Source organism: Leucoraja erinacea, chromosome 9, assembly GCF_028641065.1.
Source record: "Leucoraja erinacea ecotype New England chromosome 9, Leri_hhj_1, whole genome shotgun sequence".
NCBI lineage: Eukaryota > Metazoa > Chordata > Chondrichthyes > Rajiformes > Rajidae > Leucoraja > Leucoraja erinaceus.
The window spans coordinates 63887320-63913081 of record NC_073385.1 but is presented as its reverse complement, the minus strand read 5'-3'; the positions used below and the strand labels follow the sequence as shown (position 1 = coordinate 63913081).

At 47.9% G+C, this 25762-nt stretch overlaps 1 protein-coding gene across 1 annotated transcript in view; it reads right to left on the bottom strand.

Moving 5' to 3' along the window:
• Positions 1 to 17561, bottom strand: part of plekhd1 (pleckstrin homology domain containing, family D (with coiled-coil domains) member 1) — an 80064-nt gene extending 62503 nt beyond the window's left edge. The window contains exons 1-2 of the mRNA XM_055641016.1: positions 17201 to 17561; positions 12673 to 12766 (exon numbers count right to left, since the gene is read on the bottom strand). Coding sequence (XP_055496991.1) covers positions 12673 to 12766; positions 17201 to 17385 — 279 coding nt within the window. The 5' untranslated portion in view covers positions 17386 to 17561. The remainder of the gene's footprint in view (positions 1 to 12672; positions 12767 to 17200) is intronic.
• Between the last annotated feature and the right edge of the window lie 8201 nt (positions 17562 to 25762).

Here is a 25762-nt window from a genome sequence, read left to right as displayed (position 1 = left end):
GACTTGTCCCCCCCTCCCGTGGATTCCTTCTTCCCCCTGCTCCCATCGGGCAGAAGGTACAGAAGCTTGAAAGCTTCTTCCCCTCTGATATCAGGCATCTGCACAATCCTTCCATAAACTGGGGGACTGTCCGATTCACCCCGGTCCCATTGTGGACTAGATTTTGGAACTGCTGCTCTACAATGCTGAGAACTACTGTAGGTTTTACATCCTGTACCTTGCCTTTTCTCTATCTGTTGTACTGGTTACCTGCACTCCGAGATCCCTCTGCTGTACAACACTGAAATAAAATCCATCAGTCATTCCTCAGCCCACTTGCCCAGCTGATCAAGATCATGCTGCACTGCTTGAAAACTGTCTGCGATATCACCTATGTTAATATCACCTGCAAACTTGCCAATCATGCCATCTAAATCATTGATACAGGTGACAACAGCAATGGGTCCAGCACTAATCCCCAGAGGCAGGCCACTCGTCTCAGGACTCCAGTCTGAAAAACATCCACCACATCTGCTTCTTTCTTAGGCAGAAAGGAATCCCAAATCCTGCATCCCTGAATCCCATGCAATCTCACCTTGCAGAGCAGCCTACCATGTGGAACAGATGATACTGCCAATCCCCAGTTCCCCTTTCCCTGTTGCTGTTCTGTATTCCAATCACCCACATCCCTGTCCTGGCACCAGAGGTGGGGCAGGCAGGCTCTGCAGATGGAGCGGGCCATGCAGGCCATAAGGTCATAAGTGATAGGAGCAGAATTAGGCCATTCGGCCCATCATGTCTACTCCGCCGTTCAGTCATGGCTGATCTATCTCTCCTTCCTAACCCCATTCTCCTGCCTGCTCCCCATAACCCCTGACACCCATACTAATCAAGAATCTATGTAGCTCTAATACAGACAAAATACTGAAGTAACTCAGCGGGATAAGCCGCATCTCTGGCGAGAAGGGATGGGTGACATTTCGGGTTGATATTTTTCTTCTAGCTCTGCCTTAAAAATATTCATTTACTTGGCCTCCACAACATTCTGTGGCAAAGAATTTCACGGATTAAGCAGCCTGCGATTAATGAAATTTACCTCATCTTCTTCCTAAAGGAACATCCTTTAATTCGGAGGCTATAACTTCTGGTCCTAAGCTCTCCCACCAGTGGAAACATCCTCTCCACACCCACTCTATCCAAGCCTTCTCTTACTATTCGGTAAGTTTCAATGAGGTCCCCCTCATCCTTCTAAACTCCAATGTTAACCCATTCATTCCTGGGATCATTTCTTGTAAATCTGCTCCATTGGATGGACCCTCTACAGAACCAGCACATCCGTCCTCAGATATGGGGCCCAAAATTGCTCCCAATACTCCAAATGCAGCCTGACCAGCGCCTCATAAAGCCCCAGCATAACATCCATGTTTTTGTATTCTAATCCTCTTAAAATAAATGCTAGCATTGCATTGGCCTTCCTTATTACTGATTCAACTTACAAATTAACATTTTGGGAATCGTGCACCAGCACTCCCAAGTCCCCTTGCACCTCCAATTTCTGGATTCTCTCTCCATTTAGAAAATAGACTATGCCTTTATTCCAAATACCAAAATGCACGACTCCACACTTTGCTACACTATATTCCATCTACCACTTCTCTGCCCACTCTCCCAACCTGTCCAGCACTGGCTCCCTTCAGTGTCCTCGGTCCACTTACACGGTCCACTCACTCAACTATTCTTCACGGCACCAAGTTCAACCCTGCCCCACTCCACTCCGACCCCCAGTTCGACACTGGGTGGACCAACCACGTCAAGGTGGTGCCAGCCAGAGCTGGTGGCTAGGATGTGGGCTCTGCAGTCAGGTGTAAACTTTCCACGCATCAGCAATCTCATGTCCCCATGTACCAAGTCCACATCAAACCCTGTCCTGTAGGTGATCACTAGGTCCTCATTGGTGACCCTCAGACTACCCTTGATCGGACTTTGCCGGCTTTATCTTGCACAAAATGTTATTCCCTTATCATGTATCTATACACTGTAAATGGATCGACTGTAACCATGTGTTGTCTTTCCGCTGACTGGATAGCACGCAACAAAAGTTTTTCACTGTACCTCGGTACACATGACAATAAACTAAATAAACTCATCAAAGACCCACACCATCCTGGCCACACACTCATCTCCCTGCTACCTTCAGGTAGAAGGCACAGGAGCCTGAAGACTGCAACGAACAGGTTCAGGAATAGCTACTTCCACACAGCCATCAGGCTATTAAACCTGGCTCGGACAAAACTCTGAACATTATAACCCATTATCTATTATTTGCACTTTATCAGTTGTTTATTTATTCATGTGTTTTGTAGTCAATGCCTACTATGTTCTGTGTGCTGAAGCAAAGCAAGAATTTCATTGTCCTATCAGGGACACATGACAATAAACTCACTTGAACTTGAACTAAACTGTAACTGCAGCGAACAGGGAGAGGCCATCACACAGACATCTCATGCCCAGAGTATGTGAATCGAGGACCAGAGGACACAGGTTTAAGGTGAAGGGGAGAAGATTGAATAGGAATCTGAGGGGTAACTTTTTCACACAAAGGGTGGTGGTTATATGGAACAAGCTGCCAGAGGAGGTAGTTGAGGCAGGGACTATCCCAACATTTAAGAAACAATGAGACTGTTACATGGATAGGACAGGTTTGGAGGGATATGGGCCAAACGTGGGCAGGTGGGACTAGTGTAGCTGGGACATGTGGGCCCGTGTGGGCAAGTTGGGCCGTAGGGCCAGTTTCCACGGTGTATCACTCTATGATTATGACAAGGTCAAAGGGAGAATCGCTGAACCACATTTACAGCAGGGGTTTATTTATAGAAAATCAGGTTAAACAAAAAAATAATTAATAGCTTTTTATCTTTGCTGAATCAAGCAGCAGGGAAGCAGGCGAATGTTGTCTGATCATCAGTCTCCATTGCGGGGAAAGAGCACTGTGCTTTGGGTGAGGCAACCCACTGATTAATGCCATGACTCACTCATCTCACAGCAGGGCCAGCAGTGGGCCGGCCCTTGGACAGAGATAGATTATTCTGTTTGTTTGAAGAGCTGACGGCTTTTTTTTCTTCTTTGCCAGTGATGTTGAAAAGATTGAACAGTTCAAACCTCACTGAGCAGAGATAATCTGTGCATCATCAATGGATGCCCTGCAGTCAAAATCAAAACCCAGAACACTGCAGCTGCTCGAAACATGAAATCACCTTGAACCACTCCTGAGAACACTCAGCAGGTCAGGCAGCATCTTCGGAGGGAGCAGCAGAGCTCATGTGAAAAACAAAGTGCGCGAATAACTCGGTGGGTCAGGACCCTCCTTCGACCCAACACATCCTGATCCAAAATGTTGCCTTTCCACGTTCTCCACTGATGATGTCTGACCTATTGAGTTACTCCAGCACTTTGTGTTTTGCTCAAGATTCTAGCACCTGCAGTTCCTCGTGTCGCCAGAGCGAATACCTCAGGACATCCCTGAAGAGAGGGGGTGGACATGAGGGGCCGAATGGCCCTCCCCGCTTCTGTAGCCTTTCATGAGCACGGTCATTGACCTGAACCACAAACTCTGCTCCTTCACAGATGCTGCCTGACTGGCTGATCAGTTTCCGTTTTATTCACGTCCCATTGACATCCCCAGCTGGCCAGGAAGGTTTAACCTGGATGTAAAGCTGGTAATGTCCGATTAAAAATAGCAATCTGTTTTTGTTCTGTTGAACGGTCTCAGACGTGAAATGCACGCTCTGTCTCTCTCCCCATGGACGCTGCCTGACCTGCTGAGTATTTACAGCACTTCCTGTTTTTACTAATGGTGACCAGCACCTGCATTTTTTAGATTTTCAGTCTGATTTTGTATCCCCATCACGTCTCGCGCCTGAATAATGTCATTGACATATGCTCATTATACTGGACATGTGCCCTGAGCTGCAGTAGTGTAGGGTGGAAATCACCACAGGGAATGGCTGACAATTTCAGCCAATATCCAACATCACTACCACCCGTCTGCAACAAAAGCTTTACACTGTACCTCTGCACACGTGACAACAAACTAAACTAAACTAAACATGCTGGTCAACGGGAGCCAGCTCCTCACTCTTTGCCCAGGGCGAAGATAGACACAAAATACTAGAGTAACTCAGTGGGACAGGCAGCATCTCTGGAGAGAAGGAATGGGCAACATTTCAGGTCGAGACCCTTCTTCAGACAGTCAGACTTCAGACACCATTCCTTCTCTCCAGGGATGCTGCCTGTCCCACTGAGTTACTCCAGCATCTGCAGTTCCTTCCTACTCACTCCAGGGAGACTTGGTTTGTCATCTTCTCCAGCGTCTCCATGGCCTTACAATACAGACACAATATTCAGTGCGGTCCAACCAACTTTAAACTTGCTACAAAATGGAAACATCATCATTAAACCATTTCTCACCAAACTGTGTTGAGCCTCTCTCTATCTGCTGCTCACTGACTTCCTCCCAATGTTTCAGAAAGAACTGACACACAAGCCTTAAGGGATGTTTTCTTATCATGATTCCCTTATCATGTATCTATACACTGTAAAGGGTTCAATTATAATCATGTATTATCTTTCTGCTGCCTGGATAGCACACAACAAAAGCTTTTCACTGTACCTCAGTACACGTGACAATAGACTAAACTGAACTCTGCAGTACTTTTGTGCAGTTACCTAAATGGTGCAGCAGCTTCCTGCTCTGAGATGGATTTACATTTAGAATATAGAACAGTACAGCACAGGAACATAGTCGGACACTTATGTACCATCATCAATTTGAACCATCATTAGTTCAGTCTATTTTCACGTGTACCGAGGAATAACGTTTAGTGCAAGGTAAAGCCAATAAAATCCGATCACAGATAGTCCGAGGGTCACCTATGAGGTAGATAGTCGTGCAGCATTGCTCTCTGTTTGTGGTGGGATGATTCAGTTGCCTGCTAACAGTTGGGAAGAACTGATCCTGAATCTGGTTGATAAAAATGCTGGAGAAACTCAACAGGTGAAGCAGCATCAATGGGGCGAAGGAATAGGTGACGTTCGAAGAAGTGGCTCGACCTGAAACGTCACCTATTCCTTCGCTCCATAGATGCTGCCTCACCCGCTGAGTTTCTCCAGCATTTTTGTCTACCCTCAATTTATCCAGCATCTGCAGATCTTTCTTAAACACTGAATCTGGTGGTGTACGATGTCATACTTCTGTACCTTTTGGCCAATGGAAGAGGGGAGAAGAGGGAGTGGCCAGGGTGCGATGCATCTTTGATTATGCTGCCGGTCTTGCCGAGGCAGCGCGAGATATAAATGGAGTCAATAGAAGGGAAGGTTAGTTTGAGTGATGGTCTGGGCTGCGTCCACGATTTGCTGCAATTTCTTGCGGTCTTGGATGGAGCTGTTCCCAAACCAGGGTGTGATGCAATAAACAGGCCCTTCAGCCCACAATATTTGTGCTCAATAAGATGCCAGATAAAATAATCTCATCTCCCTGCACATGATCCAGACCCCTCTTTTCCCTGCATATCCATGTACCAATGTAAAAGCCTCTTAAATAACACTAATGTATCTCCCCCCACCACCAGTGGAGTGCATTCCGGGCACCCATCATCCTCTGGGTAAACTCACCTCGCCTTTAAACTCTCCCCCTCCTACCTTCATTATTGGCCCATGTCTTTGACATTTCCACCCTGGGAAAAGGGTCTGGCTGTCTACCCCATCTATGCCTCTCATAACTTTATACACTTCTATCAGGTCTGCCCTTAGCCTCCAGCACTCAGGAGAAAACAATCCCAGTCTGTCCAACCTCTCCCGATAGCTAATGGCCCCTAATTCAGGCAGCATTCACGTAAACCTCCTCAGTAATCCCCCCCAAAGCCTCCACTCCTTTCTTGTAATGCTCGATCAGAAATGCAGACAAAACTCCAAATTCCAAAGTACTTACCAAACATAGACGCAAAATGCTGGAGTAACTCAGTGGTTCAGGCAGCATCTCTGGAGGAAATAGATCAGTGACATTTTGGGTCGGGACCCTTCTTTAGACTGAAGAAGTTCTACAGCCTAACCGCAGTTTTATAAAGCTGCATCATGACTTCCTGACTCTTATACTCAATGCCTCGATCAGTGAAAGCAAGCAGACCATATGGCTTCTTTACCACTTGCGTTACCTGCTGGTGTTGCCACTTTCAGAGAGCTATATACTTGGACCCCATGATCCCTCTGTACATCAATGCAGAGCCTTGCCCTTAACTGTATACGTTCCCCTTACATGCGGCCTACCAAAGTGTCCCGTCTCAGACTTGCTTGGATTAAACTCCATCTGCCGTTTCATCTCCCATTTCTGTAGCTGATCGATAGCCCACTGTACGTTCTGACAGCCTTCCTCACAGTCCCTGACCCCAGTAGTCTTGATGTCGTCTGCAAACATAGAACGCCTTTGGAGACCTGCTGACCTCCGAAATGAAGCACTCATTAACTGCGATGAGATCAGTTCTAAAAAAACTGGGTTTTCTCTTTGGCTGTTGTGCAGGAATGGGCCGTTTCAGCATGGATAGCGAAAGATCCCCACAATGAGATAATGTCCAGGTGAAGAGTTGATTCCTGAAGCTGGTTGTAGGGTGAGTGTTAACCAGAACAGTCCCTCCTCTACTTCAATACCTCCCGCCTCCACTCCAGAGTGGAAGAGCCAGTGGGTCATGAAGCAATGGGCCAATGGTCTATATTTAAGAGGGAGTTAGATGTGGCCCTTGTGGCTAAGGGGATCAGGGTGTATGGAGAGAAGGCAGGTACGGGATACTGAGTTGGATGATCAGCCATGATCATATTGAATGGCGGTGCAGGCTCGAAGGGCCGAATGGCCTACTCCTGCACCTAATTTCTATGTTTCTATGTTTAATGGTGCTTTATCGTCACATGTGCAACACACTGTGAAATTATTTTTTTGAGTGCTCGATATAACATCCCTTCCCACCAACAGTGCCTCGGCAGGGCAGGAGAGCAGCAAGCATTCAGTCCAGGGCAGCTCGTGGTGTGGAACCCACTCCACCTCATTTGCAATGTTAACCATTTACAAAATGGGGCGGCACAGTGGTGCAGTGGTAGAGTTCCTGCCTTACAGTGCTTGCAGCGCCGGTGACCCGGGTTTGATCCCGACTACGGGTGCTGCCTGTACGGAGTTTGTACATTCTACCCGTGACCGGGTGGGTTTTCTCCGAGATCTTCCGTTTCATCCCACACAACAATGGTGGACAGGTATGTAGGTCAATTGGCTTGGTGTAACTGTAAATTGGCCCTACTGTGTATAAGATGGTGTAAATATGCGGGGATCGTTGGTCAGCGTGGACTCGGTGAGCGGAAGGGCCTGTTTTTGCACTGGATCCCTAAACTAAACTGAACTGAAATAGAAATGAACGTCTGACTTAGAGTTGGTTCCTGTGAACGTTAAACTTCATACTTGGGACTGGGTAGTTGATGTGTCGTTCTTTAAATGCACCTCTCTTGCAACCACCAGACCTGGATTTAATCAACCCAGACTGGCAGGACAACAACCAGTCTGTGTCTTTCAACAACTGAATTCTATTTGCTCAGTTGGACAAGGCTGTCAAGTAAAATGTACCCTATCACAAGAGGAAAACACTTGTAATATCCCACCACAGAGAGTGACTGATGCTCTGGGCAGCGCTTCGAGATGGCAGCATCACAACAGGAGGCTTCCCGTGGTACTGAGGTCCTCTCCTGCAGGCCATCTCCGCAGTAGAACAGTCCTCATCTCCAGAGCAGTCATTGGTGTTCATCCTACAAGCAGCACCCATCTGACACAATTGCCCAGTCATGATCCAACGTCAATAGGAAAGAGACACATTGAAAATCTGAAACTTCTGCCAAGTTGCACCAAGTCTGATGGTCATCAGGGTCTCCCGAAGGTCTGATGTGTGGAGGGCAAAGAGGAGCCTTAATACCTGCACCACGCTATTCCAGTGGCATTTGTTCAGCAGTTGCTGTTCACAGCCACTAGGGGCCAAAGCAGATGCTCTGAACTCACTGGATAATGGCCCCAGCGATGTACATCCTTCCCCCATTCACTTGCAAGTCCATAGCTCCCTGAAAGTGGCAACACAAGTTGGGGACGCCACAGTGTCACAGAGATAGAGTTGCTGCCTTACAGCGCCAGAGACCCAGGGTTTGCTCCTGACCACGGGTGCTGTCTGTACGGAGTTTGCACGTTCTCCCCAAGACTTCCGGGTGCTCCAGTTTCCTCCCACATCCCAAAGACGTGCAGGTTTGTAGGTTAATTGGCTTCTGTAAATTGTCCCCAGTGTGCTGGATAGAACTTGTGTAGGGGGTGATCGCTGGTCGGTGCGGAGTCGATGGGCAGAAGGGCCAGTTTCCACACTGTATCTCTAAATTAAACTAATGAGGTGCAAAGAAGGTGTATAGTACATTGGTCAAGGTGTTGAGTACAAGAGATCAGTTCAGATCAAAGGTACACAAAAATGCTGGAGAAAATCAGCGGGTGCAGCAGCATCTATGGAGCGAAGGAAATAGGCAACATTTCGGGCCGAAACCCTTCTTCAGACCCTATCATGGGAAGGATGGGAAGGTTTTGGAACGGGTGCAGAAGAGATTTACCGGAATTCTGCCTGGATTAGAGGATATTAGCTATAAGGTTGGATAAACTTGGATTGATTACATCTGCAACTTCAGAAGCTGGGGAGTCGTGATAGAAGTATATAAAATTATGACAGGCATAAGATAGGGTAGACAGTCAGAAAATTGTCAAAAAGGGACAATGTTTGATGGAGATGTGTGTGGCAAGATTTCTTTTCACACAGAGAGTGGCAGGCACCTGTAGCACGTTGCCAGGGGTGATGATCACAGCTTAAGGATAAGGGGGAAATCCTTTAAAACCGAGATGAAAAAAACTTTTTTCACACAGAGAGTGGTGAATCTCTGGAACTCTCTGCTACAGAGGGTAGTTGAGGCCAGTTCATTGGCTAGATTTAAGAGGGAGTTAGATGTGGCCCTTGTGGCTAAGGGGATCAGAGAGTATGGAGAGAAGGCAGGTACGGGATACTGAGTTGGATGATCAGCCATGATCATATTGAATGGCGGTGCAGGCTCGAAGGGCCGAATGGCCTACTCCTGCACCTAATTTCTATGTTTCTATGATGGAGGCAGAAATCAGAGCAACATTTAAGAGACATTTAGACAGACACATAAACTGAACTGAACCGAACTGAAATAAATTAAACACAACCAAATTAAACTGAACAGGCAGGGAATGGAGGGGTACTGATGTTATACATGCAGATGGGATGAGTTAGATCAGCAACATGGTCGGCACAGATATTAGAAACATAGAAAATAGATGCAGGAGTAGGCCATTCGGCCCTATGAGCCTGCACCACCATTCAATATGATCATGGCTGATCATCCAAATCAGTATCCCACATCTAACTCCCTCTTAAATATAGCCAATGAACTGGCCTCAACTACCTTCTGTGGCAGAGAATTCCACAGATTCACCACTCTGTGTGTGAAAAAAAAAATTCTCATCTCGGTCCTACAAGACTTCCCCCTTATCCTTAAACTGTGACCCCTTGTTCTGGACTTCCCCAAGATCGGGAACAATCTTCCTGCATCTAGCCTGTCCAACCCCTTAAGAATTTTGTAAGTTTCTATAAGATCCCCCCTCAATCTTCTAAATTCTAGCGAGTACAAGCCGAGTCTATCCAGTATTGTACTGTGTTGTTCCATGTTCTATGTTCTGTCCACCTTTGAGTCAAAATCCTCATCCACGCAGCCCACCTTGTTTTAGAACTGCCATTCAAAGCTAGTCCAGGAGCTACTGACATGCTCACACTCTCAAGATCACCAGGCAACTTGTGCAGTGCTCAATGCTACACTTTTTGCCGGGAGAAAGATTTTGGGTCAGCGCAGTATTTTTAGTCACAGCTAATAACAGAAGAAATGGTACATTTTGTAGGGCACGTCACAGGAGGCCGGCTGGCAGACATTCCAAGGTTGTTCAAATTAACAGCTTCCAACCATCGATGGTGGGACGACTGTGAGCCTCGAATGTGACGCAGACTGGAAGACTGATCTCATCTCCACTTGGAAAACCTTGCACCTTTGGTTGACCATGCTGAAGTACTGGTCCCATCGCAAATGGAATTCCAGCATCAAACACAACAGCCTCCTCCACTCCACAACAGATGCTGAGAAACACAATGACAATCACAACCGGAGAGCAAACGGAGACCTTTCAGGGTCATCCGTGCCATCCACACCGAGTGAATGCATCTTCTTATTTACTGGGATGGCAAAAAACAGCAGGGGCTTGATGTTTCAGGCAGGGTCGATCTGATTGTGAGCAACAAGCAAAGTATAGGGTGGGATTGTGAACTAGCGCCCTGTAAATGGCAGAGGGAGATCCAGCAGCCACAGACACCTACAGTCAGATATTCGGAAGTGGCGTCAGTCACGAGGACTGTTTAGGTTCCGGAATAGAATTTTAAGATAGAGGCAAAATGCTGGTGTAACTCAGCGGGACAGGCAGCATCTCTGGAGAGAAGGAATGGGTGACGCTTCGGGTTGAGACCCCTCTTCAGGCTGAGAGTCAGTGGAGAGGGAGACACAGAGATAAGGAAGGGTAAGGTGTGAAAACGAGACATCAAAGGGGATGGATATAGCAAGGAAATTGTAGAATGGATCAATGTTAGCTAGGAAAAGCTGGTAACAAAGCAAACAGAGATAAAATGTAATGTCTCAGGGGGATAGTCAGACTGGTCGGAGAACTGGTAAGGGAGCCAGGCCGGAGAGAGAGGGAAAGCAAGGGTTATTTGAAGTTAGAGAAGTCAGTGTTCATACCGCTGGGGTGTAAGCTGCCCAAGTGAAATATGTGATGCTGTTCCTCCAATTTGCGCTGGCCCCCACTCTGACAATGGAGGAGGCCCAGGACAGAAAAGTCAATGTAGGAATGGGATGGGGAGCTAAAGTGTTTAGCAAACAGGAGATCAGGTAGGTTTAGGCGGACTGATTGCAGGTGTCCAGCAAAGCTTTCAACTACTTTTAACTGGATCCCCAATTTTAAACATGTTTTGCCCAGAATAGAGCACCTTTATCTAACAGGGAAGGATGACGTTTCGGGTTGAGACCCATCTTCGACCGGAAACGTCACCCATTCCTTCTCTCCAGAGATGCTGCCTGTCCCACTGAGTTATTCCAGCATTTTGTGTCTATCTTCGATTTAAACTGGCATCTGCAGTTCTTTCCTACACCCTTATTTATCAAGTACATGACCAATTAATGATTCAGCATTACGTACATGGGTTTGCACTTGGTTCCAATATTAACTGGGATGAAATGCAGACAGTTGTCCTTTTGACAGTTGAATAGTGGAGCAGGCTTGATGCAGGTACTGAGTTGGATGATCAGCCATGATCATATTGAATGGCGGTGCAGGCTCGAAGGGCCGAATGGCCTACTCCTGCACCTATTTTCTATGTTTCTAAATGTCCTTCTCCGAGAAATGTTCCTTCTTATAGAAACTTATAAAATTCTTAAGGGGTTGGACAGGCTAGATGCAGGAAGATTGTTCCCGATGTTGGGGAAGTCCAGAACAAGGGCTTCTCCCAGTTTTGCTAGCCCTTGCTGTCTCCTCCCCTTCCTTAACCCTCGAGCTGTCTCCTCCCATCCCCCCGCCCTCGGGCTCCTCCTCCTCCTCCCTTTTTCCTTCCTTCTCCCCCCCACTCCCCATCAGTCTGAAGAAGGGTTTCGGCCAGGAACGCCGCCTATTTCCTTCGCTCCATAGATGCTACTGCACCCGCTGAGTTTCTCCAGCATTTTTGTGTACCCCAGAACAAGGGGTCACAGTTTAAGAATAAGGGGGAAATCTTTTAAGACCGAGATGAGGAAAACATTTTTCCGACAGAGAGTGGTGAATCTCTGGAATTCTCTGCCACAGAAGGTAGTTGAGGCCAGTTCATTGGCTATATTTAAGAGGGAGTTAGATGTGGCCCTTGTGGCTAAAGGGATCAGGGGGTATGGAGAGAAGGCAGGTTACAGGATACTGAGTTGGATGATCAGCCGTGATCATATTGAATGGCAGTGCAGGCTCGAAGGGCCGAATGGCCTACTCCTGCACCTATTTTCTATGTTTCTATGTTTCTATGAGGTGAGGAAAACTTTTTTACCCAGAGAGTTGTGCATCTGTGGAATTCTCTGCCACAGAAGGCAGTGGAGGCCAATTCACTGGATGTTTTCAAGAGTTAGATTTAGCTCATAGGGCCAAGGGAATCAAGGGATATGGGAAAAAAAAGCCGGAACGGGGGTACTGAGGGGGAGGAGGGGGGGGTACGGGGGGGGGGGGGAGGGGGGGGGGGGGGGGGGGGGGGGGGGGGGGGGGGGGGGGGGGGGGAGGGGGGGGGGGTAGGATCTTCCAGAGTTCAGAGTAAATAGACAATAGGTGCAGGCATAGGCCATTCTGCCCTTGGAGCCAGCACCAAAGTAGATAAGCCAAGAGTCCAGGTAAAAGTTCACCCCTCTGTACCATTTGACCCCGAGTCAAAACTACACCCACTGAGCTCTGATTGGAGCACAAGTCTTTGATATTTTCCATTACCCAGCAGATAACTGAGAATTATGACTGACCTTGGGGTGAATGTTGAAGTATTTGTTACTCTCAAAGTTTTTCCTTTCATTCTCAGCATAATAAAGCAAGAAGCTGTCCTTGACAAGGAAGAACCTGGAAAAGAGGAAGAGGTTGAGAATCAGACAAGCCTGAGGCAACACCACATTGTGTGAAGTTTAATGAAGCTGCTTCCTGCTGGGACTGAGAACAGTACCCTGTGTGCTTAATTAGATGCCATCTCGTGATGCTCGATAGATACCTCATCACATATAATGTATACAGTTAAACCTTCCCCACCACTGGAAAATCGTTAACATAATTGCAATACAGGAGCACTTCCAAAGGCTAATGTACTTGGAGGTTTTGTTGGACAACAGCAAGGCTCAAACAGTTAAAGTACGAGGACTTGTTACATAAACTGTGTTTGTATTCCCTTGAATATAGAGGATTAAGGACTGAACTGACTTAAGTTGAATGCACAGAGTCTTTCACCCAGTAGGGGAATCAAAAACTAGGAAGACATAGGTTTAAGGTGAGAGGGGTAAAATTTAATACAAAGCTGAGGAGTATCTTTTTCACTGAGGGGGGTGGGGAGTACATGGAATGGGCTGCCAGAGTGGGCAGTTGAGGCAGGTACTATAATAGCTGGGTGGCAGGGTGGTGCAGCGGTAGAGTTGCTGCCTTACAGCGCCAGAGACCCGGGATCAATCCTAACTACAGCTGCTGTCTGTACAGAGTTTGTACGTTCTCCCTGTGATCTACGTGGGTTTTCTCAAAAATCTTCAGTTTCCTCCCACACTCCAAAGACGAACAGGATTGTAGGTTAATTGGCTTGCTATAAAATGTAAAATTGTCCCTGGTAGTTGTAGGATGGTGTTACTGTGCGGGGATTGCTGGTTGGTGCAGGCTCGATGGGCCGAAGGGCCTGTTTCTGCGTTGTATCACTAAACCAAACCAAAACTAAATTGGATTTAAAAGATACTTGGACAGGTACATAGATAGGAAAGGTTTGAACGGATATGGGCCAAAGACAGGCAAACAGCAATAGTTTATATTGGGGATCTTGATTGGACTAGTTGGACCCAAAGGGCACTTTTCCATTCTGTACTCTGCGACTTTAAATGATCTACAGAGTGAAGCAATTTTCTCTTAAACAGGGAGTGGTTGATATCTGGGATGTGCTGCAAGGAGCAGAAAAGTAGACGCGTCCCATCCCCATCGCACCCCTTCCAAACAGCTTTTGGATTGGGGTTGATAGATTCCTGTTCAGCAAGGGTATTAAAAGTTACAGAACAAGCCTTGTTCTTGTAAAATAGTAGAAAGGATTCAATGGAATTAACACCCTGTTCCTGTTCCCACTAAACTGCACCAAATACCATGTTGTTACCTATTTGAGAGTCAGTGAAACCAGCAGCCATGCCCATTCCAGTTAACAAAACATAATCGGTTCCTTTAATGAAATGTTTGGCTACTTCAGTTATCTAATACTGTGTACTGCAGCATTGAACAGTGTTGCTAAGTGCTGCCTAGCATTTTAACCAGCTGATCACCTGGGCCCCACCTCCTGCTACCTATGTATTTGTTCAGAAGCTGGTGAGTTTTGTGCCCGACAGTGTGACATCATTGATGCCTAGCAGTCCCACAGAAACCTGCATTTACGTAGCACCCCGAATGTGGTGAAAGCCACAGCCGTGTCTTTAGACAGAATGTGGCACAAGCTACCGAAGGGGATACTGGAGCAGAGGAGGAAAGCAAAGTAATTGTTCAACAGCAAACAATCTGCTGGTTGAGCAGCATCTGCTGGGGGAAGGAATTGTCGACATTTCGGGTCAAGACCCTGCATCATGACTGGAGACAGGCACAAAAAGCTGGAGTAACTCAGTGGGTCAGGCAGCATCACTGGAGAAAAGGAATAGGTGACGTTTTAGGTCGAGACCTTTCTTCAGACTATGAGTTAGGGGAAAGAGAAATGAGAGATATAGACAGTGATATAGAGAGATATAGAGAAAATGAATGAAAGATATGCAAAATAGTAATGATGATAAAGCAAACAGGCCATTGTTAGTTGTGAGCTAGGTGAAAACTAGTTGCAGACAATGAGACTGTCTGTGGCTGCAGACTGTCTGTGGACTTAACACTGGAGCTCACGACCTTTTCCCTCACAGATGCTGCTCGACCCACAGAGTTTCTCCAGCATTTTGTTGGTTGCGCCAGATTCCAGCACCAGTAGTCTTTCTTGTGCCTCCGAAGTAAATGTTAAAATGTGCTTCTTATAGGAATAAGAGAGAGGTGACAGCATCTGGCAAGTGAGAGGGTGAGGGGATGGAGGGGGAAGATATGAGATGCCAGTGACAGAGCGGGTAAAATCATGGGTGGTCAAGATACAGACAGTGGCTCTGGGAGAACCATGAGCCGGAGAGACAGCAATGGCAAAGATGGCGGGCAGTGGAGGGAATACAGTGGAGTGGACAGCAGTGAGGAAGGGAGGGGAGGGTGACGGCTCTCATCAAACTGGTACACTTCTGGTCACCAGAGGAAATGGAGAGATCACCGGAGAGGTGGGGAACGGATAGGAGGGAAGGGCCATTTGTTAGGAGAAAGGGATAGATCAGCCATGATTGAACGGAGGAGCAGATTTGATGGGCCGAATGGCCTAATTCTACTCCTATCCCTAATGACCTTATTCGTCCAGTGACAGAAGGAATAACTGGAACTCCAATGGAAGCACTTTGGTTCTGCGGACACCTGCTGGAGGGGTGATGGCCGGAGCTGTGGGAAAGAGGGGCTATGATATGAGAGGGTGCTGTCCGGATGATGGCAGGTGGGGTGATAAATAGTGTGACAAGATCCAGAGTTTGTTTGGCCACAGATGGAAAGTGCCAGTGGTGGTGGCAGGGGCAGAGGGGGGTGGAGAATGACTAGGGGGACCAGGAAGAGAAGTCAGCAGTTAAGTGCCGAGGGATAAGTCAAAGCTCGGTGTTAAGGCCAGGTCACGGTGATCGCTGCAAACATCCACCACTCAATCCCCAAAATAGCCTGCAAAATACACTACATCAAGTCCCCAGGGCTTATTCCACCTCCAACAGTGAAGAGGGAGGGCAAGGGCAGCAGGTGCAGGGAACGTTGCCACCTGCAAGTCACACACCATTCTGACTGGGAAATATATCACCCGTCCTTCATAGCCACTGGCTCTGAACTGGATTGGCCCCTACAGCAGTGCTGAGAAGGTCCAAGGCAGCATCCCACCACCACCATCTCCACCAAGGGCCACCAGGGTCAACTAATACAGTGCTTCTTAAACCGGTGAATGGTTCACCCAATGGTGAATTAAATTATTTTGGGGTGAATTAGTTCATTTATGTTTTTTGCTCATGTGACAAAATAAATTATACACAAGGGAGAATAAGATAGAAACATATAAAATTATAAAAGGACTGGAAAGCTAGATGCAGGAAAAATGTTCCCAATGCTGGGCAAGTCCAGAACCAGGGGCCACAGTCTTAGAATAAAGGGGAGGCCATTTAAGACTGAGGTGAGAAAAAAACGTTTTCACCCAGAGAGTTGTGAATTTGTGGAATTCTCTGCCACAGTGGAGGCCAAATCACTTGATGGATTTAAGAGGGAGTTAGGTAGAGCTCTAGGGGCTAGTGGAATCAGGGGATGTGGGAAGAAGGCAGGCACAGGTTATTGATTTGGGAAGATCAGCCATGATCACAATGAATGGCGGTGCTGGCTCGAAGGGCTGAATGGCCTCCTCATGCACCTATTGTCTATGTTTCTAAGATGAAAATTACCAAAAAACATAAGAACATTTAGTGGAGGGTGAATTAAATTTTGTGACAAAGACTCAAGGGTGAATGACACTGAAATAGTTTAAGAATAGTGTATTAATTACTAATATACCCGGAAGGAACTGCAGACGATGGTTTACACCCAAGATAGATACAAAATGCTGGAGTAACTCAGCAGGTCCTGCTAGTGACATGCAGATCACCCCAGGGAGATTTGAAAGAATACTACACTTTGGCCATCTCTAACAAGAGCATCTAGGTCCTGCCATCACGCCACTGGTGCCAAACGCCCCCAACTCGCTCCCCCTCTGTGAGCCGGGGTCACGGTGTGCCAGCGAGGACGCTGCCGGCGCTATCTAACGGCAGATTTTGCAACTGAATGGTCTAACTGGCTAATCTGCGCCGACATGCAGAACGATAGACACAGACAGCTGGAGTAACTCAGCGGGACAGGCAGCATCTCTGGAGAGAAGGAACGGGGAGGCGTTTCGGGTCGAGACCCTTCGTCAGACTGGATTCCGGTTCTAGGGAGAGATTGAGGTGGGTGAGACCACACAGGAGCGGTATCTTGGAGACTGCCCTCCACAATCCTGGCATCAGCCGGGGTTAGATGCCCAGAGCCTCCGGCTACTCACCCTGACCCACGTCCAGCCGCCTCCAGAGCTAGATACAAGGGACTCTCGCCCTCCAGACTTGAGAGCGTGTAACTGAACGGGGAGAGGAGAGAACCAGGGCTACGAGCAGCAGCGGCATTTACCTCTTGGACCATTTGGCTGACTGCCTGCCGAACGGCCGCTTCCACAGGACGCCGTGCAGCTGGACCTTGGTGCTGATATCCAGCTTGTCCGTCTCCGAGCCCTCGCTGAAGTAGGACGGCAGGGTGGGAGCCGACTTGGAGCTGAACATCGCCCGGCGATGCTGGCGAGGGAAGGAGGGACACATCGGCAGGGGGTGGAGCAGGGCGGTCAGAGGGAGGTGTAAAGGGAAGCATAGGCGGGAGGGAGGGAGAGTGGGAGGGAACGAGGGAGGAGTGAGGGAGAGAAGGGACGGAGGGAAAGAGAAAAGGAGAAGGGATGGAGAGATAGAGGGGAGGAGAGAGAAGGAGGGAGAGACACAAAAGGGGGAGAGAGGGAGTGAGGGAGAGAGGGAGGTAGAGAGGAGAGAGAGGGGGGAGAGAGAGAGTGAGGGAGAGATAGAGAGGGGGGCGAGAGAGAGGAGAGGGAGAGGGGGAGAGAGAGGGACAGAGAGAGAGGGAGAGAGAGAGAGAGAGAGCGAGAGAGAGGGGAGAGAGAGAGATGAAGGGAGAGAGAGAGAGAGAGAGAGATGGAGAGAGGGACAGAGGGAGAGAGAGACAAAACGAGGGAGAGAAAGAGCGAAGAGAGAGAGAGGGAGATGGGGAGAGGGAGCGAGAAGGAGATGCGGGAGGGAGGGAGAGGGGGGGGGGGAGAGATGTGGGAGGGGGGAGAGGAGTGGGGGAGAGTGAGAGAGATAGAGAGGGGGAGAAGGGGGGGGGGAAGTGGGCAGATGAGCAGAGATCGGTTGGGGGCAGGAGAGTAGGGTCTGAAGAAGGGTCTCGACACAAAATGTGACCTATTCCCTTTCCCCAGCTTTGCTGTCTGTCCCGCTGAGTTACTCCAGCATCCTGTGACTACGTCCTGAAATATGATGCCCTAAATCCTCTGTTTCTTGATTCCCCATCCCCGGGTAAAAGACTTAATGTGCATTCATTAATTATTCCCCTTATGATTTTATACACCTCCAGCCTCCTGCACTCCAAACAATGAAATCCTAGCCTGCCTGACCTCTCCATTAGTGCAATCCCCCGAGTCAAGGCAACATCATTGTAAATCTTTCCAGCTTACTGGCATCACTAACATGGGATGGGGATGAAATGAAGGGAATGGGGACAGAGGGGAGGGGATGGGAATGAGGACAGATAGGTGGGAATGGAGATGGGGGAATGGGATAGTGGGAATGGGGAAGAAATGGGGAGGGAAAGGGTGAGAATGTAATAGAGATGGAGGGGAAGGGGATAGGGGAAGGGGATAGGGCTGCAGAGGGGATATGACGGAGGGTTCTGGAAATATGGGCGGAGTTGGAAAGGAACATCGGGGTTGATGGGGAGGTCAGGAAAGATGGGGAGGAGAAAGGGTTGGAAAAGGTGTAGAGCGGGAGAAAGAGGATATTGGAAAAGACTGGGGGAGGGGGGGGGGGGGGTCAGGGAAAGGGTGAGGATGAGGGAAAGGGGGGAGGGGAGATAGGGAGGATGGGGTAATTGGGAAAAGAGGAAGAAAGGGAGAGAATCTAAATGAGGTACATCGTTGAACTATTGAGTTCTCCTGCCTGTTTCTGGTGAGGGTTAAAGCAGCCACTGACTAAATAAAATGCTGGAGTAACTCTGGAGAGAAATTATGGGAGACCCTTCTTCAGAGTCTCAACCCAAAACATCACCCATTCCTTCTCTCCAGAGATGCTGCCTTTCCTGCTGAGTTACTCCAGCATTTTGTGTCTTTCTTCGGTGTAAACCAGCATCTGCAGTTCCTTCCTCCACAAGTCAAGTCATGTCAAGTCAAGTGAGTTTATTGTCATGTGTCCCTGTATAGGACAATGAAATTCTTGCTTTGCTTAGGCACACAGAACATAGTAGGCATTTACTACAAAACAGATAAATGTGTCCATATACCCTGATCTAAATATATACACACATGAATAAATAAACTGATAAAGAGCAAATAACAGAAAGTGGTTATTAATAATCAGAGTTTTGTCCGAGCCAGGTTTAATAGCCTGATGGCTGAGGGGAAGTAGCTATTCCTGAACCTGGTTGTTGCAGTCTTCAGGCTCCTGTATCTTCTACCTGAAGGTAGCAGGGAGATGAGTGTGTGGCCAGGATGGTGTGGGTCTTTGATGATACTGCCAGCTTTTTTGAGGCAGCGACTGCAATAAATCCCCTCGATGGAAGGAAGGTCAGAGCCGATGATGGACTGGGCAGTGTTTACTACTTTTTGTAGTCTTTTCCTCTCCTGGCGCTTAAATTGCCGAACCAAGCCACGATGCAACCGGTCAGCACGTTCTCTACTGTGCACCTGTAGAAGTTAGAGAGAGTCTTCCTTGACAAACTGACTCTCCGTAATCTTCTCAGGAAGTAGAGGCGCTAATGAGCTTTCTTGATAATTGCATTAGTGTTCTTGGACCAGGAAAGATCTCCAGAGATGTGCATGCCCAGAAATTTGAAGCTCTTGACCCTTTCAACCATTGACCCGTTGATATAAATGGGGCTGTGGGTCCCCCTCCTACTCCTTCCAAAGCCCACAATCAGTTCCTTGGTTTTGCTGGTGTTGAGGGCCAGGTTATTGCGCTGGCACCATATAGACAGTTGCTCGATCTCTCTTCTTTACTCTGACTCATCCCCATCAGTGATACGCCCCACAACAGTGGTGTTGTCAGCGAACTTGATGATGGAGTTCGCACTGTGATTGGCTATGCAGTCATGGGCATAGAGTGAGTACAGCAGGGGGCTGAGCACGCAGCCTTGAGGTGCTCCCGTGCTGATTGTCATCGAGGCTGACATATTTCCACCAATACGAACAGACTGTGGTCTGTGAATGAGGAAGTCGAGGATCCAATTGCAGAGGGATGCGCAGAGACCCAGTTCTGCGAGTTTGGTAACCAGTGTGGAGGGGATGATTGTGTTGAATGCCGAGCTGTAATCAATGAATAACAGCCTGACATATGAGTTTTTGTTATCCAAGTGGTCCAGAGCGGAGTGGAGGACCAGCGAGATCGCATCCACCGTTGATCTGTTGTGGCGGTAAGCGAACTGCAGTGGGTCCAGGTTTTTGTCGAGGTAGGAGTTGATTTGCTCCATGATCAGCCTCTCAAAGCACTTCATCACCACCGGCGTTAGTGCCACTGGTCGATAGTCATTGAGGCACGTCACCTTACTCTTCTTGGGCACTGGTATTATTGAAGCCATTTTAAAGCAGGTGGGAACCTCAGACCTCAGAAGTGAGAGGTTGAAAATGTCCGTAAAAACTCCAGCCAGTTGGGCTGCACAGGTTTTTAAAACACGACCGGGTATACCATCAGGTCCAGGTGCTTTTCTGGGGTTCACCCCTCTGAAGGATTTCCTGACGTCGGCCTCTGTGACTGAGACTGAAATGCCATCACAGCGAATGGGGGATCGGGAAGGCACTTCAGTATTCTCCCTATCAAAGCGTGCGTAAAACGCATTGAGCTCGTCAGGGAGTGATGATTCGCCTGACATTCGAGCTGCCTCCTGGTTTCGCCTTGTAGGAGGTGATTGCATTCAGGCCCCACTGACTAAATAAACCTGCAAACCTCCACACTGGGGCAGTGGGATGATGAGAAGCAGCTACATCCCATGAAAGGCTGGCCCCAGATTGCGTTGTCTTGTTCTGCTGCCTGCCTGCAGCTTACTGCATGGGCATCGGGCCAGAAGGGGAGGTATTGAGCCATTGCCCTTTGCACTACAGCAGCTCCAGCTGCCTGTGACTGATGCAGACCATCTGAAGCGAATGGGCTGGGGGGAGAGGCTTCCAGCAGTGCCAGTGGAGTCCATGGAGTGAAGCTGGCAGTGGAATTCATTGCCCAGAGAAGGCTGCAGTACTGGTGGGCCCAATCTACATGTTGTGGAGGACCACGCTTGGCAGGCAAGAGTCAGTTTCAATTTAGTTTAGTTTATTGTCACGTGTACGGAGTTTGTACATTCTTCCTGTGACTGCATGGGTTTTCTCCGGGTGCTCCGGTTTTCTCCAACACTCCAAAGATACGAGGGTTGTAGGTTAATTGGCCTCTGTAAATTATCCCTAGTGTGTTGGATGCAAAACTGGGATAGCTGAACTTGTGTGCAGCTGATTGTTGGTCGCCAAGGGTTCGATGGGCCGAAGGGCCTGTTTCCATGCTGTACCTCAAGATTCAAGAGAGTTTATTGTCATGTGTCCCAGATAGGACAATGAAATTCTTGCTTTGCTTCAGCACAACAGAATATAGTAGGTATATAGTGGGCACCTCTATAGTAAACAAAGTTGGGACATTCTATTACAATTACTGATGTACTGAACCGAGGTACAGTGAAAAACTTTTGTTGCTAACCAGCAGAAAGCCACACTGACAAAGGACTGGAGTCACTTACTGACTAGGGTTGAACCTGTGGGCTGCAAGCACATCAGTTAAACCAAACTAACCACCTCTGCTTTCATCCATCCCTGCATATTCATGTCCCTAAGTTTAGTTTAGTTTAGAGATACAGCGTGGAAACAGACCACTTCGGCCCACAGTCTGCATCGACCAGCGATCCCCGCACATTAACGCTATCCCACACACACAAGGGATAATTTACATTTACACAAGCCAATTAACCTACCAACCTATACGTCTTTGGAGTGTGGGAGGAAACCAAAGATCTTGGAGAAAACCCACGCAGGTCATGGGGAGAATGTACTGTACAAACTCCGTACAGACAGCACTTGTCATCAGGATCGAATCTGGGTCTCGGGCACTGTGAGGCAGCAACTCTTCCGCTACACAAGTTATTTATCAATAGTCCAACGCCATCCTGACATCAGCAGCAGGGTCGACACCAGAATCTCTTTGTAACAAAGTGGTCATAGGTCACAGAGAAGATAATATCATAGGCCAAAGGACTGCATGGATTTATGAAAGGGAACTCATATTTGACACATCAGTTAATGGGTTTTTAAGGCTGTGTGAGGGGTATCCACTGGATGTGGTGTTTGAATTTTCAAATTCTCAGTAAGGCGTTATTAAACACTTAGGATGTAGAGACAGGCCCTGCAGCCCAAATTAACCATGACGACACCCCAGTTGACAAACCAATCCAGTCTTGTTTACCTGACATTTACTTGCTTTCCAACTCTGCCTTAATATCTGGAGTAGACATCAAAAGTGTTTATTCATCAGGTGCACAGGATAGGAATTGGAACAGTTCAGCGCTGCAGATTTTCCAGACACACTACATGGAACAGAAACAATAAATACACAATACATTCAGTTAATCTAAATAAACTAGGCCATGAAAGTGCAAAAAACAAAATACACGGAGCAACCATAGTAGTTAAAAGTGGTTTGCTGCGGAGGTAGGGTGTGGTTAGGGTTGTGTAGGGTGGTTCAAGAGCCTGATGGTTGATGGAATGAAGCTGTTCTTGAACCTGGTTCTCACGGTCCAGCACCTTCTTTAAAACTGCACGGTGGCGCAGTGGTAGAGTTGCTGAGAGATCCAGGTTCGATCCCGACTACGGGTGCTGTCTGCACGAAGTTTCTACGTTCTCCCCGTGACCGCGTGGGTTTTCTCCGAGATCTTCAGTTTCCTCCTACACTCCAAAGACGTGCAGGTTTTGTAGGTTGATTGGCTTGGTATCAATGTAAAATTTGTCCCTAGTGCGTGTAGTGTTAATGTGCAGGGATCACTGGTCGGCGCCGACTCGGTGGGCTAGATGGACTGTTTCCGCGTTGTATCTCTAAACTAAACGGTAGCAGTGAGAAGAGGGCATGGCCAGTCACCAACCTGAGACCCAATAGTGTCCGAAACGCCGTTGACACCCTGCCCTTGAGTGGCCTTGTGCACTTGCTCAGTGTTTGGCTGCAGCTCTCCATCAACGACTGTGCCACCACCCAGCCTGGCTTTTATACCTAACATGATACAGGAAGAGCTTGGTCAGTGCTGATACCAGCTTGCTGCAGCCTGTTTGCAGACAGTGCCAGGGGCGAGGGGGTGGAGCTCAGTTGCATTTTCACCACAGAAGCCGTTTCAACCTGCTCCTAGTTCAAGTAGCATCACCGCAGATAGACACAAAATGCTGGAGTAACTCAGCGGGACAAGCCACATATTTGGATAGAGGGAATGGTTGACGTTTCAGGTCGTGACCCTTCTTCCGAAATGTCACCCATTCCTTCTCTCCAGAGATGCAGCCTGCCCCGCTGAGTTGCTCCAGTATTTTGTGTCTATCTTCAGTTTAAAACCAGCATCTGCAGTTCCTTCCTGCACATTGAGTTGCATCATGGTCCACTCTATTACTCTGTGGCATCCCCTCACTTTAAAATTGCTCCCTGGCGCTGGGATGACAGAAAGAGAAAAGGAGGCGCGTGTAACAGTATCCCCCTGCCTTGTTTCACTGCAAACGTGATGAACGTGGTTAGAGAGAAACCAGGGCAAAGCACGATTGGCAGAGCAAAGACTTTCAGCACTGATTATTCTCACTGTATTCATATGCAAGGTATGTGCGTATCTTGACCTTACTGCAACATGAAATATGTAACGTGCAATTTTACATATTGTTATGGCTGCTTAGTTCTTTCACAGACAGATCACATTCTCTCATCCCCCCCTAATGATCTGCATTCTATTGAAATGGGGGCGCGTGGTTAAACAGAGACCAGAGCTGGTGAGACAGTGCTTCAGACCTCTCCTCATCCTTACACCCCGCACACTGCAGGGAGTCCCCAGCTTATGATAGGGTTCTGTTCCTGAGTACAGTCCATAATCCAACTCTCTGTAAGTCAGAGATGTGCAACAGCGGAGTGGGAGAGTGAGCAGGCATGGGAAGAGCAGGCGCCAGCAGGCCTCACTGCATTACTTCAGGTACTTACCCCTGCAACCAGAGGAGATGGAACACCCATCCCTTCACCTCCATCCAGGGACCCCAGCAGCCCTTCCAGATGAGACAGAGGTTCACAAGCACCACCCCTGACCTAATCTACTGCATTCATTGCTCCCGATGAGCCCTCCTTTACATTAGCGAGGCCAAGCGTAGACTAGGAGACCGTTTCGTCAAACACTTGTGCTTAGTCCGTCAAGGGCTACTGGGTCTCCCGGATGCTAACCATTTAAACTCCTCTCCCCATTCCCATATTGACTGTCCTGGGTCTCATCCATTACCAGAGTGTGGCCACATGCAAGCAGATGGAACAGCACCTCATATTCCTCTTGGCTAGCTTGCAACCCAACAGTATGAACATTGAATTTTCCAATTTTAGGTTAAACTCTCACTCTGATGCACGCATATATTCCACTATCTCGCTCCCGTTCACGTATGAAATTGCAGCGAATTGTGGACGCAGCCCAGACCATCACATAAACCAACCTCCCTTCCATCGACTCCATTTATACCTCACGCTGCCTTAGCACCCGGGCCATTCCTTCTTCTCCCATTGGGCAAAATGTATAAGAATGTGATGACCCACACCTCCAGATTCAGGGACAGTTTCTTCCCAGCTGTTATCAGGCAACTGAACCATCTTATCACAACCAGAGATCAGTGCTGAACTACTATCTATCTCATTGGTTATCTTCGGACTATCCTTGATCGGACTTTACTGTCTTTATCTTGCACTAAACGTTATTCCCTTATCACATATCTATACACTGTAAATGGCTCGATTGTAATCATGTATTGTCTTTCCACTGACTGGTTATCACACAACAAAAGCTTTTCACTGTACCTCGGTACACGTGACAGTAATAGACTATAAATTAAATTCCTTCCCACCTTCAACCTACATCTCTCCCTCTGGCTTTGCATTTTACTCTTCTTTCACTCTTTTCTCTTCAAACTTTCTTTTGCCTCCTTATCATATCTAGCCTGGGTCATAAGGAATAGGAGTAGAATTAAGTCCATTAAGCCCGTCAAGTCTACTCCACCATTCAATCATGGCTGATCTATCTCTCCCTCCTAACCCCATTCTCCTGGGTGTGTCCGCCCTTCTGCCGATTAGAATCCCCTTCACCTGCATCCACCTTTCATGCCTTTGGCTTTATCTCTCCGCACCTCTTTTCCAGCTTACTGCAATCAGTGTGAAGAAGGGCCCAAGCTGAAATATCACCTATCCATGTCCTCCAGAGATGCTGCCTGACCCACTGAGTTACATCAGTACGACGTGTCCATAAATTGGGTGTTTATAACCCAGGGAGGAGCTGTAACTTGGCTCAGGGCTTCAATGCCTCCACTCACACTGGGCATGACACATTGAGTTTATGCAATCAATAAGCTCTCACATTCAAAAGACACAGTACCTACCGTTCACAAGTTCAGAGTGCCCATAGAGATTATACTACCAGTAAAGTGTGTTTGAGCATTAACAGTGGTACAGGGATGGTTGTTGGAATCCAGAGTGCTCAAGTGACTCGATAATGTTGTTTCTCATCGAATGCACTGTGGCATCCTGGTAGATCCCATCAGTCACATCTCCCCACTCTTTTCCCTCGCCCCTGCTACTCCCTCCCCAGTGCCTTTACAATTTTGTTCAAATCCTCGGGTTAATGCAGCTTCCACCACTCCTG